This window comes from Trachemys scripta, chromosome 1 (assembly GCF_013100865.1).
Source record: "Trachemys scripta elegans isolate TJP31775 chromosome 1, CAS_Tse_1.0, whole genome shotgun sequence".
Classification (NCBI taxonomy): Eukaryota; Metazoa; Chordata; order Testudines; family Emydidae; genus Trachemys; species Trachemys scripta.
Window position 1 is genome coordinate 301,576,524 of NC_048298.1, and position 14,469 is coordinate 301,590,992.

General features: G+C 38.9%; 1 protein-coding gene across 1 annotated transcript in view; it reads right to left on the reverse strand.

Annotated features, from left to right (window-relative positions):
* The window catches only part of PAN3 (poly(A) specific ribonuclease subunit PAN3), a 114,497-nt gene that overhangs the window by 22,462 nt on the left and 77,566 nt on the right, over nt 1-14,469 (reverse strand). The window contains 9 exon segments of the mRNA XM_034758696.1: nt 696-783; nt 1,252-1,417; nt 7,322-7,423; nt 8,570-8,686; nt 9,014-9,121; nt 9,124-9,174; nt 11,574-11,631; nt 12,527-12,631; nt 14,101-14,348. Coding sequence (XP_034614587.1) covers nt 696-783; nt 1,252-1,417; nt 7,322-7,423; nt 8,570-8,686; nt 9,014-9,121; nt 9,124-9,174; nt 11,574-11,631; nt 12,527-12,631; nt 14,101-14,348 — 1,043 coding nt within the window.

The following is a 14,469-nucleotide window of genomic DNA, read 5'->3' on the forward strand; positions in this document are numbered from 1 at the left end:
ATCCTTGTTTAAATCCTGATGTAGTGAGCACATTTAAAGATGGGGGGAGGAGAGGAGACTGAATGCAAGTACAAATTTTTAAAAATCTTTTTTTTTTTTAAGCTATCTTGCCCTTAGTGTACACACACTTACTTTTGAGCTATTCCGGCTATAACAACATGAAAATGGAAAAGCAGAAACAAAAGTACAACTGACCCACTAATTGTTCATTGACCTCATTTTCTATTAAAACCCTACATGACACATGCGCCCAATTCTGCAGTAGCTTCGTGTGCACATCATATCCTAAATTTGTTTTCCAGTATTCACTCAAGTTTTCATACTAAATTTAAAAGATTTTTCCTTCTTTTAAAAAGGAATCTCAATTCCAACCAATTCTGATTTTTGTGGTTTTGCAAAGTAAGCTGACCTATGCTTTGCTTATTGTCAATATACACGTACTAGCTTATTTCTGAAGTTTCAACAGTAACAAAATGATAGCTCATATATACAAATCACAAATAAATGTACACAACTTAGGGAGAAAAACATATGCCAATACCAAAGATTGTTAAAAATATATATACACTGAAGCCTACAAATGTCTAGGCCTTAATAAAAATTAATGTTTCAAATGGAATTAAGAGGTGTTCCTGGCACATATTATCTAACAGTAATCAACTTATTATAAAGCAAGCATGGCATTATCATCCTACCTGAAACTGAGCCATTAGTGCCAGTGGATTATTCTGACTGTTATCAAATGTTAAAACATCAAAGACTCCAACACAATTCACTCGTAACCTTTGAAACAAACAGGAAATAGGGAAGAGATTTTGTAAGATTTGATCTTTGATGATTAGTTTTTTTCTGACATTTATCATATAAAATACAGGGTAAGATTTCAAAAAAGTCATCTCAGCTCTCCTGCTGCCAATTAGCTTACTAAGAATTTTTTATTAAAATAACATATGCTGCTGCTGAAAGCTTTCTAGGTAAGAACTTAAGTGGATAGATCCACAAACATGCATGCTGCTTACTGGATGTTTTCAGAAGGCAAGATGTATATCCTTCTAAACTTAATTTAGTAGAACTTGATTTCTAGCATCAAACCTTTACCACTTCATTAATCTTGGGCCAACATAAAACATTTAAATCAAATTATTAAGTTGTTTCCCCATATCTGGCAGAGGTATGTAATTAAAAGCTATCATTGCACACAGATCTTAATAGTCGTCAACAATCTAATTTGAAAAGGCTGTTTTCCATTACCTTGTTTTGCCCGTTACTAGAATCTTTGTTGGATCCATAACTCGACATGCTAATCCTGCTGTATGAATGGTCCTCAATGCAGAGCTGAGCTGCACAATATATGCCCAAATAAGAGACTCTGGTAATAACCCAGCATGCTGCCGGGGCAGAGGCCCATCATGCTGACCTAAAAGCAAATATTATAGTATCAATTGACCAACGTACCTCAGTTTCATTCTACTTTAAGGCTACATCTACAGTACGAACTAGAAGTGGATTCCCAGCTTGCGTACACACTCTTGCTAGCTCACATCTGAGCTAGCATGCTAAAAATAGTAGTGTAGCTGCTGTAGCATGGGCAGTGGCAACACTGTAGCTGCCCAGAGTACAAATCCACTGTAACCCTGTGGGTACATACTTGGAGCGGCTAGCCTGTGCTGCCGCTGCCCATGTGTACAGGGGATGGGAATCCCACTCCTAGGTTGTAGCATAGACATGTACGCTTACTGAAAAAGTACCACCAACATTTTAAATGGATAATTTTGAATGGTCAAAATAGATCTTCAAAACGGTGACAATTCCTTCAATAGATATTACAACTTTTGATTAAAATTCATGAAAATTAAGTCATTTTAAAAGTTAAGATGAAAATTCAATACGAAAAGACAATAGGTTTTAAAAAACTGACTGTTGCAGTCTGATTGTTGATGCATCACGATACTCAAAAAAGCAGAAACCAAAAACGTTCCAAAACAAAAAGCATATACCACAATAACTATTGCTTATCTGCAATTGGTACTGGGCAATTATGCTCTTACGCTATATAGAGAATAGAAAGGAGTATAAATTAACTCTTCCCCCAATCCCAGAGTGTACAGACAAGAAAAACAAATTAATTTCAAATTCCATTAGGGAAATAAGAATGAAAGATTGTATGGTTCAACAGAATTGGAATGCTGAGCCTTATTACCCCACATCATTTGTTTCATTGTGACCCAAGTCACTAGTAACTCAGTCATTACTACAGTATTAATGTTTAATGAGCCATGTAAAAGCAACCAGATTTCAATCCATTTCCAAATCATAGCCCAAAAGCCACCCTCCTAGAACAACAAAATACACAGTGTGCAGATCTTAGTGGCTGATTTTAATGACTGACCTAAAATTACTACTAGAAATAGGGAGACTGATTTTTTGTAGAGAGGGACAGGTTGTTAATACTGAAGACACTCAGCAACTAAAAGATGTTGCTGTTTGTGAGGCATAAAGAAGGGCTACAGTGGAAACAATGCTTCCAGAACAGGCGTACTAGAACTAAATTTGCCCTTTTCAGGGCAAATCAGATTAGTTCTTTTCAGATGTTTCACTAGGCCGCATTAGTGCTTGTTTTGGGAATATCAGGGTCATCAATGTGGCTCTTCTTAGTAAGGCTCTGATTCAAAAGTACTCTTACATATGTGCCTCAATGCTGAGAAATTTACAAATATCTTCATCCTTTTCCATATGTCAGTTTGTTGGTTTTCCCTGAGGAATGCATCAACATTTCTGGGAAATTGCTCAAGACTGTAGTTAACAGCGACTGTTGAAAAGTAAAGCACATTGCTGTAGATGATTCCAGATGAAATGTTACTGTCTGGGGGGTTTGGGGAAGGCCAGTGGGATAGGAGTGTGTCTTACTTTAATTTCTGTTAACATCTTTATCTTTAGTTCACTTTTGGTGGTGAAAGTTCCTTTGGTTCAGATTTTGAAGGACAAGACACTTCCTCTTCTAACCCACAGAACTCTGGCACACCACATGGAGGCTCCTGATGATTTAATTTTAGATTTATTGCCCTCCTGATGAATCAGTATGTGAATCATCCTCCACAAACCTGTTTACACCAGTAGTCTCACTTTACACACATTTTTAAAATATCCCCTCTTCATCATTCATATCGATCACGGTTTCATGTCAGGGGGACAGGATGTTCCCTTATTGGGCAAGTCTCTGTCACTCACACATGCACTTTATTTCATTTCATACTCAGGGCCGGCTCTAGGTTTTTTGCTGCCCCAAGCAAAAAAATTTTTGGCTGCCCCCCACCCCAGCCCTGGGCTCCCCGCCCCCGCAACTTCACCCTCCTGCCGCCCCAGCCCTGGGTCACTGGTAACTCGCTCCCTGGATGGGTCATTTTGGATGTGCACAGAACACAGAGAGGATTGGTTCCCATATGGTTACAGAACTGGTTACAAACTTTCAGCTTGTCTGATTGAAGGATATCTGGATGCATATTATAAGACTGTCCTACATAAATGAGGAAAAGTTAAGGTGCCTTTATTATTCTTTTGTTCCATTCTTTGTTTCTATGGGGAATTTGCCAAAGCAATACTACAGTCTTCCTTTTAAAGAAATAAAACTAAAACTTAAAAGCAATGGCTGTTGAAAATAGCAATTCCAGTCCTAACAACCACTGGGAAGCATTTCTTGCTCAATTTATTCTACTTTTTCTACAGCAAGTTACAGTGGGGGAAATGAAGTAACAGCTGCTCAAACTGAGCTTGAGCACTCCTGAATTTTGAGGGTGTTCAAATCTGGAAGGCAGGTGCTAGATTCCCTTTCTGAATATTAGCTAAATCAGTGATTCAGGAGTTCATATTTGTTACTGGGTTGGTGAAATCAACATACCACCAGTTTGTGTGCCTTTTTGACAGTCTTCCCTCAGCCTGGCACTCACAGTTATTAGCCACTCCAGAAAGCATGACAGAGTGCAACCCCAGTGTGTAGGATGTTGAGTAGATGCACCGGATTATGGCTTTGCAGTGTGGCCACTCACACCTGAGCAAGGTCTGACACCTGGGCTAGCCTAAGTGGTGATCACTTGAGTAAACAGAGGTAAGCACTTTTCCAGAAAGTTGATAACCGTGGGATAAAACTCATGAGGAGCAGATCAAAAAGATTCCAAAAATGAACAAAACACAAACAGGAAAGCTATATACCAAGGGCAGGGAGTTCCACAGAGGTCCTATACCTGGTAATGAAAAGGTGCCTATGCCATTACACCCTGAAGTAAAACCAAAAAAGAGTAGAAACAACAAATGTAGCAGGCAAAATTTGGATTATATCCACTCTCTACAGAGCAAACACCAGAAGAAAAGAATAAACCTATTCCTGGTATTCTGCAAATAATTCCACTGTCATCTTTCACAAGGTCATGATCTAAAAGACTTCAGCACGTGATGAATGACTGAAGAGATTAGAAATATTTTCAAGATGTCAGTTCTTACATAAGCGAGCCATTTATTTCTTGCTATAAGTAAAAGCCCATCATCCTAGTTTTATAATTCTGTGCTATGAGGATGTCAGTGGAACAAACTAAACAATCAGCAGCAGTGAAATAGTTAGTTTCCATTTAAAGTGTTATCTTTAGGTTTCAGTGTCAACTTGCTATTGCAATAAAAAGGTGCAGTTTATACCTCCCAGAGCTATTAGTTTCTGCCTGTTTGTTGATACAGAAAGACTATATTCACATCAACTTACAATGTTCACGTTTTCAAGGTCCTCAATTGTGAGGACTAGAAACAGTTTAAAACAGACTATATTCTGGAGAACTATTCTGGAGGCAGGGATGGGAAAGATATGGATTCAGTTCCAAATTATGTTCTTATGGTGTAAACAGATTCCTAGCTATAGGTCAAAAAGGGGCTTGTGTGTCTTTGCTGAAAAAGGGCTGTATGCAGAAAAGCAACCTGTAGCGCTGAAAACTAATGTTCAGAGCCTTTGGAGGGGTTTGTTAATAAGTATAGATAACTCAACTTTTTAATGCATTGACTGGAAGAGATAGAGATATAGATATTGAAGGCTTACTTGTCTTTCTTTTAGAAGAAAAAACAAAGTAGTATTTATCTAAGAAATCGATTGGAAAGAAATGCCATCCAATGCTGCCAAAAAAATTATTTCTAATATTGCTGGTGTTTACTTTAGCAAACAATTTAAAATATGTATAATTTTGGTGTAGTTTATTATTTACAACAATCTGATACTTAATTTGTATTCATTGATTATAATTCATTCAGGCAGAGTAACAGTTCAAGGTACTTTTGAGGCCAGATTGCTACAGTAAGAGGAATTTTAGCTGGTGTAAAAAGAGATGTGAGACATTGTCATGTCTTGTAATATTTCAATACATTAAGGAATATCACACACACACACACACACACACACACACACACACACACACAAAGGGAAAAAATGCTCTACCAGAAACTCCATAACAATAATTATCTCACAGAAAGACAACAAATTCCCTTCTTGGGAATGAAAACTGATATACAAAACAAGCAGCAAGACTCAAAGAAACAGGAATTGTACAAATAAATGAATTCTAAACAAACAGAAAGAGTGGGCATCAGTGAACAATTTGAGAGAGAAAATAAGATTGTGTTCCTATAATTTGAATTCTCAGGCTTGACTACCTTCACAGATTCCTCGAAGCAGGGGATATATGGAAGTTGAGATTTCCTTTCTATAAATTCCCAAAGAGCATGCTGCAGTATGAGACCCTGAATGGTGCTATTACTTTTAAAGGTTTAGAATCCCCACAGTGTGATGCACAACTTGGTGTGAATCTGTAGAAATAGTGAATTAAGAGAATTTGGTTTCAGGTATGCAACCTTATTTGTCTTATCAGCTAGCAAAGCTAGTTTTTGACAGTTAAATGAAAAGAATTGTGGTTACATAGCTGTTTCACATGTCACTTTCTGGTGTCTGTGTGGTCAGTCTTTTTTTATTTTGCCATGTCATCTGCAAATACTGTTCCAGAATTTTTTTGGAAGGGATGTGGTGTAAAGCTTTCTCGTGACAGATGGGGGAAAGGGGGGGACTAACATCTATGGTTTATTTTTGTACTGAACACCTGTACTTTGTTGTTTCCTAATTTTTTTTTTTTAAATTCTTTCCATGTGCTGTCTTTTATTCCATAAAATATCTTCTGTTTCTGGTAGTATACTGGGATAATCCAATGTTGGTTTTGATGTATTTTACAATGTGGATAAGATTTAAAGATGAAACAACAGAAAACTGTTGTTTTCATTTTTCAACAGACAAAGCACTCTGTTTGTTTAGAATTCATTTATTTGTACAATTCCAGTTTCTTTGAGTCTTGCTGCTTGTTTTGTATATCAGTTTTCATTCCCAAGAAGGGAATTTGTCGTCTTTCCGTGAGATAATTATTGTTATGGAGTTTCTGGTAGAGCATTCCCCCCCCCCCCCCCCTTTTTTTTTTTTTTTTTTTAAGTGTGATATTCCTTAATGTATTGAAAATCCCACTGGTAAGTAATTTGCCAAGTGCCACCCAATGATAGAGTTGGGATTAGAGCTCAGGAGAGCCTGACCCCAAGTCCCATGTTCAATCTAGTAGACCATACTGCCAAAAAGTTGTTGTAGCTTACAGTTGCCCGCTTTCATGCGCTAAATAAGCACCCCGACTTTCACAATAAGACAAAAATCAAGCGAATCCCATTTCAAAACAAGGCCAAAACAAGCCAATCCCTAACAACCCCAACCCTCTATGTGACTAGATCCCTCCCGCATGCATCTGGGGCTGTAGCGGGCCCGCTGTGCATCCCTGACTCTCTTCCCTCACCCCAGTCCCTGCTTGCCCCTTGCCTCTGCTTGCTAGGAGCCGACCAAAAAATAAGAAGCAGCAACAAACTACAAGCCAAAAACTAGCCAACAAGCAATTCACAAGCCAATTAAGCCAAAAACAAGCCCAATGTTTGTGTTTTTTCCATGGGTTTGGCATGTCTGTTGTAGCCTCCTTACTCAAGTTTCTTGTGCATTTTCTTCCATTAGGAAAATCATCATTGCTCAACTGGTTCAGTCTATTATTTAGAATACTTCCCATACATTTATTTTCACATAACACTTACAGTGTGCTAGGAACTTTACAAATAAAATAGGAAAAGAGAAGTAAAGACCCTTGTTCTGTGGTACTTACAATATAATTAATATCTGACTAACTAAAAAATGATAAAGCTGAACTTACCTATTTCTCTGCCCATCTCAGATATCTGAAATAGTTTCTAAAGTGACAGTTGAATGCATTTTCCTTACCCCATTTCCTTTTAGTGAAATAGGCATCAGCACTAGGGTCATTAAAATGTCTGCTCATCATAGTCTCTCCTCCAGCATGAAAATCGTATGCAAACACAAGAGCTTAAAAATAAAAAGATGTGTAAGTGACAACAATTAACAACTCTAATACAGGGTTTCTCAGCCCATAGCTCATGACCCAAAAGTGGGTTGCCAGAATGCATCAAAAGGTTACGGGGCTGGCTGAACTCAGCTCCCCAGTCCGAATATTGTGATCTGGTGCACAGGGGCACAGAGCTGCTCAAGTTTGGCCCAGCTGCCCGTCCGTCATGATAATGAGGGACCAGCAAGGCCAAATTTGAATGCGATTCCATGCACCAGGTCACAACGCCACTCACACAAATTTGTCCCGGCTGGCCCCTCAGAGGGGAGACAGGCCAAACCTAAGCGGAGCTGTGGCTCCAGAAATCTTAATGCCCAGAGTAGAGAGCTGAGCCCATGCAGCTCTGCAAGACAGTAGCTGTGAGGGAGTGGTAGGTGCCACATTCGCTAGTAACTATTGGCCCCTTGATGTACTCCCCCACCCCACAGGAAGGTGACTGCCCATCTTACATATCCCATCCTGCCCCACATCCCAGGCCCCCTGATGTACCCCTCCTCCCACAACCACGCAAATGCCCCTCTATCATACCACCCATCATGGCCACCAGCTACCCAGCGCTTCCCCCACTGCACCACCAGCCCCTTCTGCCCCCAACTCCTTCCCCCAGATTCCCACTTTAGCCTGAAGATGAAAAATCCCCATCCCACCCTTTTACCCTCTGCCCCCCATGGGCCACGTGTGGGGGCTGTGTCCCCAGGCCCTTCTGTCCTCATATCCTCCCTCAGTCCAACATTGCACCCCACACCCCTCTGCCCCCCAATTCCTTTTCCAGCACCCCCGAACCCCCAACCCCTTCATTACAAATCCCCAAATCCCCCTCCAACCCCGTGTCCTCCGATACCATAGGCTGGGGGGGAGGGAGGCTGTTTTTTTTGGCGGTCTCAGCTTACTGCCCCTCCCCCAATTCCATTGTGGAGCATCAGGAATCTTAGCTCGGAGTCCCCACTGCCACCAGTGGAAGGGGATTGTCATTGGATCTCGGGGAGTCTCAGGGGATCTCTGTCTCATGACAGAGGGTTACAAATGGGTCCTCAACCCAAAAAGGTGAGAACCACTGCCCTAATATCCTCAAAATTACCTCAACAGTTCAATTCCCGGAAACTTACAATGTTCTCCAAATGCTTTAGTGGTAAACACTTCACGCAGAGTTACAATATTTGAGTGTTGAATTTTTTTCCACATGTCAACCAATACCATGCACTTTGTGTTAACAAGACGGAAACCTGAGAAGAGAATAAAACCCACACAGTTTAATTACATTTATTCAGTGATTTTAGGATCCATTAGATTTGTTTAAAAAAACTTTGGTATCTGTTCTGAAAGTACTGAGCTGCCACCAACAGAGGCACACCAATATAAAACTTTGCTTGCTCATTTCCAACACTATGGACTGTTATCTAGGCCAAACTCTGCTCTCTTATTCCAACAGAATGATTCATTTCAAAGCCAATTTAAGATTTATGCGTAGTATTATAGAAGTGCAAATGTTTTAGGCTTAAGTATAGGTAGCATTGAAGTTTAAAAAGATGACAACTTATGATTTCCCTCACCATGTATCCTCCGAAGGCAATATGGCAGATCATCTTTGCTATTTACAGCTTTGTAGCATGATGTAATGTACCCAAAGTTGCTTGTTTTCTGTATCCGATTGGGTGGTGCAGGGGTTCTAAAGGGAAAAGGCTGTGGTAGCTGTCAACTTCTGTAGGGACTGCTAAAGCAGTTTATAGAAATATATTAGACACTAATTGCATTTGTAAAATCAATATTACAGTAGTAAAGAAAATTTGACTATTAAGATGTCAAACAATACTTTGTGTTGTGTCTCAGATACATGCAACAAAAAAAAAAGTTAAAATTCATAATTCTATCTTTGGCACAAATATGGTTTCCTGTGAGATATTTTTGGATAACAGATATATGTGCTTTCTGAAAAATAGTCTTGCCATACTAAAAGTAAACAAGAGAAGTAAAAGCACTGTGTGCCATGAAGTACCAGCTTCATTCTAACATTAAACCAATTCATCCATAAATAGTGGGGAGCAGTACATTGGCAGGTGCCCAACAAATTGGGATAATCTTTTGGTCTGCCTCGAAAATTTACTTTTTCTTGCAGCTACTGAGGATGAAGATATGAAGGGACATGGATGACCCCCAGTACCCACACAAGCCTTGTGAATATGAAGCCCCCAGTAAACTCTTGACTTCCATTATGAGAACAGCAGAGAATAGCAAAGACAGACAGTCAGTTTTCAGAATGAATACACGATTTTGTTTGGAGAGTGAGGGGAACTGGACAGCTTATAAGACATCTAGGAGGACAGTTGAGACTAGGAAACTAGGCTGTTTTCTCCAATGTGTCATTTAATGTGCTAACACTTGTATTTTAGTCCCAACTTTGCACCTAGACAGGGCAAACTGCATAAAAAACCATGTTAGCTGACTGCGGTCAATGATAAGTTCTCCAAAAGACTGACCATGATGAGCAACTGCACAACTTCCCCAATCTACACTAGGTGCAAAATCTGTCAAAAATCATGTTAATTAGCATTTTAAAACACAACCTATCTTACTAGTTGAGAGAGTCTTGGAAAAACAAAGTCTTCTAAACAAACCCACATTTACCAAGGCTTGTCTACATGGAGACTTAGTGAGTGGCAAGCCAGGGTGTGAATACTTAGCATACAAACCTGCTGAGCACTAAGTGGCCATGTGGACTCTGCTATCGTGCACTAAAAGTTCTGAAGTGAGCTTTGACATGCTCTTGTTTCAAATGGCGGTATGTCAAAATGCACTATGAAACTTTAGAGTGTGGTAGCAAGGTCCAGACATGCAGTTAGTGTGGAGCAGGCTATTATGCTGTAGATTTACATCCTGGCTTGCTGTGCACTAAGTCTCCCTGTAGATAAGCCCTAACTAGTAAAGGCATTGAGTTTAAACAAGGTTTTACTTCCTCAACTCATCTTCCCCTGTTTAAATCACTTAGTGAAGTCAATCCTGTATGTATATATGCAGGGGGTGGGGAGGGGGGGAGCGGGGGAGAAAAGGACAAGAAAACAGGTTGATGACTTCACAAGCACTGAGGACCATTGGGCTCAAGCAGAAGTTGGGGGAGGGGTTGCTAGGGAGAAAGTTCTTATTAAAAATCAAATACCTTTGAGTAGTGACAAATATTATGGATGTTGGTTGAATGCCTTTGTTTAGGAAGAATTTCTCAAAAGTATCACAATAAATGCTTATTACTAAACCTGTGGAATTTTACTTGTTTTTCCTCATTAAAATACTTTCTTGGTCTGATTTTATACAGACAAGCTCCTAGAACAGTTCACCTATTTCTTGGTAGTGAAGTGGCACCCTAAATATTCCTTCATCCAATGCCTCTCAGGGTATTTTAATACAAAGGAAAAGATTGCTCAAGAACCCCTCCTGTCAGCATAGGTAGTGTCTACACTGAAGTGTTGCAGCTGTGCTGCTGTAGCATTTTAAGTGTAGACATACCCGCAGTACACAAAGCTGAAGCCTAGAAACATAGTCAAGTTGATGGGTTTAAAAGCCTTTCTCCTGATGATCTGCATATATATTCACTTTTGAAAAAGTAGATCTTAGCTGCTACTGTAGTCACCCAATAGAATGCGTGAAAGCAAACCATGCTTAGAGCCAACCACGCCACTAACTGGATACAAAAATCAGTTACAATGTGGATTGCGGACAGGATCTAAAAGTGAAATCTGCTTAGTGAAGTTAAGAACTGCTTACTTTTTAAGCACAGATAAATGGTGTTAAACAGAAAACCAGACTAAGTCAGCTAAAGAATTTTAAAATAAAGAAAAGAAAATATGCAGAAGAAACGGTGAACAGTAGAGACCTCATGTTTGTAAACTGCTTTGAAGGGGCAAAGTATTAAAACAATGACATCTGTTATTAACAGCTCTAGTATAATCAGATCAAGTCTTACACTTCATAAAAAACTAAATTCAGGAACAGTTTTGCTAAAACATGCTGTTAATATATACTTATTTGTAACAAAGTTAGTAGTGCTACACAATTGTGAGAGCAAACAAGACTTGCTTAGAATAACCACAGACAATTATGACTGACTTTCTAGTTACTTACCAGGGATATCTGCTTGATCAATTTGAGCCATTGTTATTAAATGTCGGTTGATCAGCTCCTGAGGAACAAATTATGTAGCCTTACAGTACAGAACATAATTTAGTTGATCATCTTTGCTAAATTTACAGCATAATACCTAGGAAAGGCCAGGTTTCAATACTAGAATAGCTAGTTGACTTTTTAGGAGAACTCGCATCACCAGCTTGGAAAAATTAGGGGTTGAATCTATGGACTTTCCACCCAGGTAAAACCTGCACAAAAGGGAGGCTGCCTCAGGACTACTGATTCTCATCGGAAGGAGGTTACAATGGAGACTTTTTTTTTTTTTTTTTATAAAAGGAAGTGTCGTGTGGAAGAAAGGAGCTGTAAAGGGAGCATGAAAAAGGCAGAGGCATGATACCAAGAAACACTGTAACAAGTCGGAGCAATTCCAGGGATGATCAGTATTCTGCCCCGGAAAACTAGCAGGTATGCTGAAAATGCTGAGGCAGTTAACTTTACACCCAACTTCATAATACATTTAAATATACCAAAGGAATAGAACTACGTACTCTGTATATAAAAAAATCCACATAAATGAACTTTTTCCTGATTATACTTCCATTTCAGTTAGCTGTATTCTAATCAAATTTAAAATAAAACTCCAATGCCTCACAAAATGTTTAGCATGTACAGAAATTCCATAAGATTTACAATACAACATTTCTCTTCAAGTAATCTTTCTTGATAAAAAGATGTGGCATGCAGAAGGTATTACAGTTACAAGTACTGTAATTTTGTTTTATGGTACTTCTATTTCTGTCACGTGATTATATTTTTAAGTCTGGAATGAAGAGAATTATCTCAGTGGTTTTAATGTGCCTATTTCCCTTTTGTTGTTTGTGGTTGCTCAACTTTCTTAAAGACTACATGAAGATATTTAAATCATTTCTACTTCAACACTGACAGCTTACCTGTCTGAGTTCATCTGTCATGAAGAAGGAAGGTGCATTTGCTTTTGGCTGCATATAAGCAACATGAGGTGCAGTGGGAGGGTAAATGTGATAGTTTGGAAATACCTAAAAGGGGGGGAAAATTTAGATTATTTAAGACTTATTTCCTTTAGAATTTGGAACATTTATCTGATTTTGATATGCTTTTATTCTGAGCATTTTTAACCCTGCCTACTTGACTTAAAATCCTCAAAATGGTACATGTGCTATGAATGTACTTCTTGCAGTCTCTACATTTTTCTAATGTGACATTCACAACCAATGCAACTTCAGATGATTTTTAAATCTAACATTAACTGTCCTTCTTTCACATCCGTAAATGCAAGTTTCTCTTTATCTTGCAGAAATGAAAGATGATTATTCTTGGAGTTAGCATTTTTTTAAAATTGTTATTCTTCTTGCTGTTGTGTGAAAAACCCCACACAAATGGAAACAAGCAAAACAGATACAGAAGTTTTCTCATCTCTTTCAGTTATAATAATCTTAGGTGTTACTTGTAAGTTGTAACACTAATAGGTCAGCTATTCAGACAACGTGATTTTTGAGTTGACAGTACCCTTTTAATTACCCATGGATTTTTCCTACCATCTTTCCTTATAATTCCTATACTTAGTTACAACTTTTAAATTAATGGAAATTTCATCAAGAAGTCTTGTGCACGTACAACAGACCAGACTCCGTAAAACATAAGGCATCATAATTCTGAGTTGTCATCAGAACGCTTCCTCTCTAGTCAACCTTTACTAGAATTCTGCACAAAATTGTAAGTTCCAGTTTGCCATTTAAATATTACCCACATTATGCAACTATTTAGGGCAGGGGTCGGCAACCTTTCAGAAGTGGTGTGCCGAGTCTTCATTTATTCACTCTAATTTAAGGTTTCGCGTGCCAGTAATATATTTTAATGTTTTTAGAAGGTCTCTTTCTGTAAGTCTATAATATATAACTAAATGATTGTTGTATGTAAAGTAAATAAGGTTTTTAAAATGTTTAAGAAGCTTCATTTAAAATTAAATTAAAATGCAGAACCCACCAGACTGGTGGCCAGGACCCGGGCAGTGTGAGTGCCACTGAAAATCAGCTCACGTGCCGCCTTCAGCACGCGTGCCATAGGTTGCCTAGCCCTGATTTAGGGTCTTATATGACCACCCCCGCCCATCATCACAGCATTTTAGCATCTGCATAACTCAACTCAGTAACCTACTCCTAGTTTCAATTTTTGATGAGTCCCAAAATGCTGCCCTTCTTGGGGGGGCATGGGATGGAACCTAACACGTTCAGCACAGAAGTGCAGAAACAGAACAGTCAGAAACAGCAAAGGAAAAAAACCTGCCCCATAGCACTCTCATATCACTTGAGTAATACGACTCAAAATTAAGATCTGGCAAGAGAAAGTACCCAGGTAACAGCTTCTGTGCCAAGTTTCAAAAGAATACAAATTAGTAGCAAGATTAAACATCACTCAAACATCTTCATTTTATGAAAAAGCTAAGATAGGGTCAAAAAGGTTATAAGGGTATCAAAACCAAACATACCATTCCTGTGAGAGGGGCTGGAGTTGTATCAGTGTAGAAATATGTTGTTCCACCCACAGTTTCCTTCTGAATCACCTGGCCAGTAGATGGAGGTTGGGAGACAGCATTAGTAACAGGAGTAGAGGCACTAGTAGGCACCATATAATTTGCTGGGTTTGGAGTATGACTTCTTCTTCTAGGAGCAGGAGATGTGTGAGGAGTAATTTTAGGGGAGTGAAGAGGAGAAGATCCTGCAGACAGTGACATTCCTTAAGAAGATAAGAAAATTTTCTTGAACAAATTTTTGCTTTGTGGAAATATAAAGACTAACTCAAGGCTTGAAAAACCTACCTCATTTACTTGTTCAAGGCAAAATGAAATTTTGGTAGC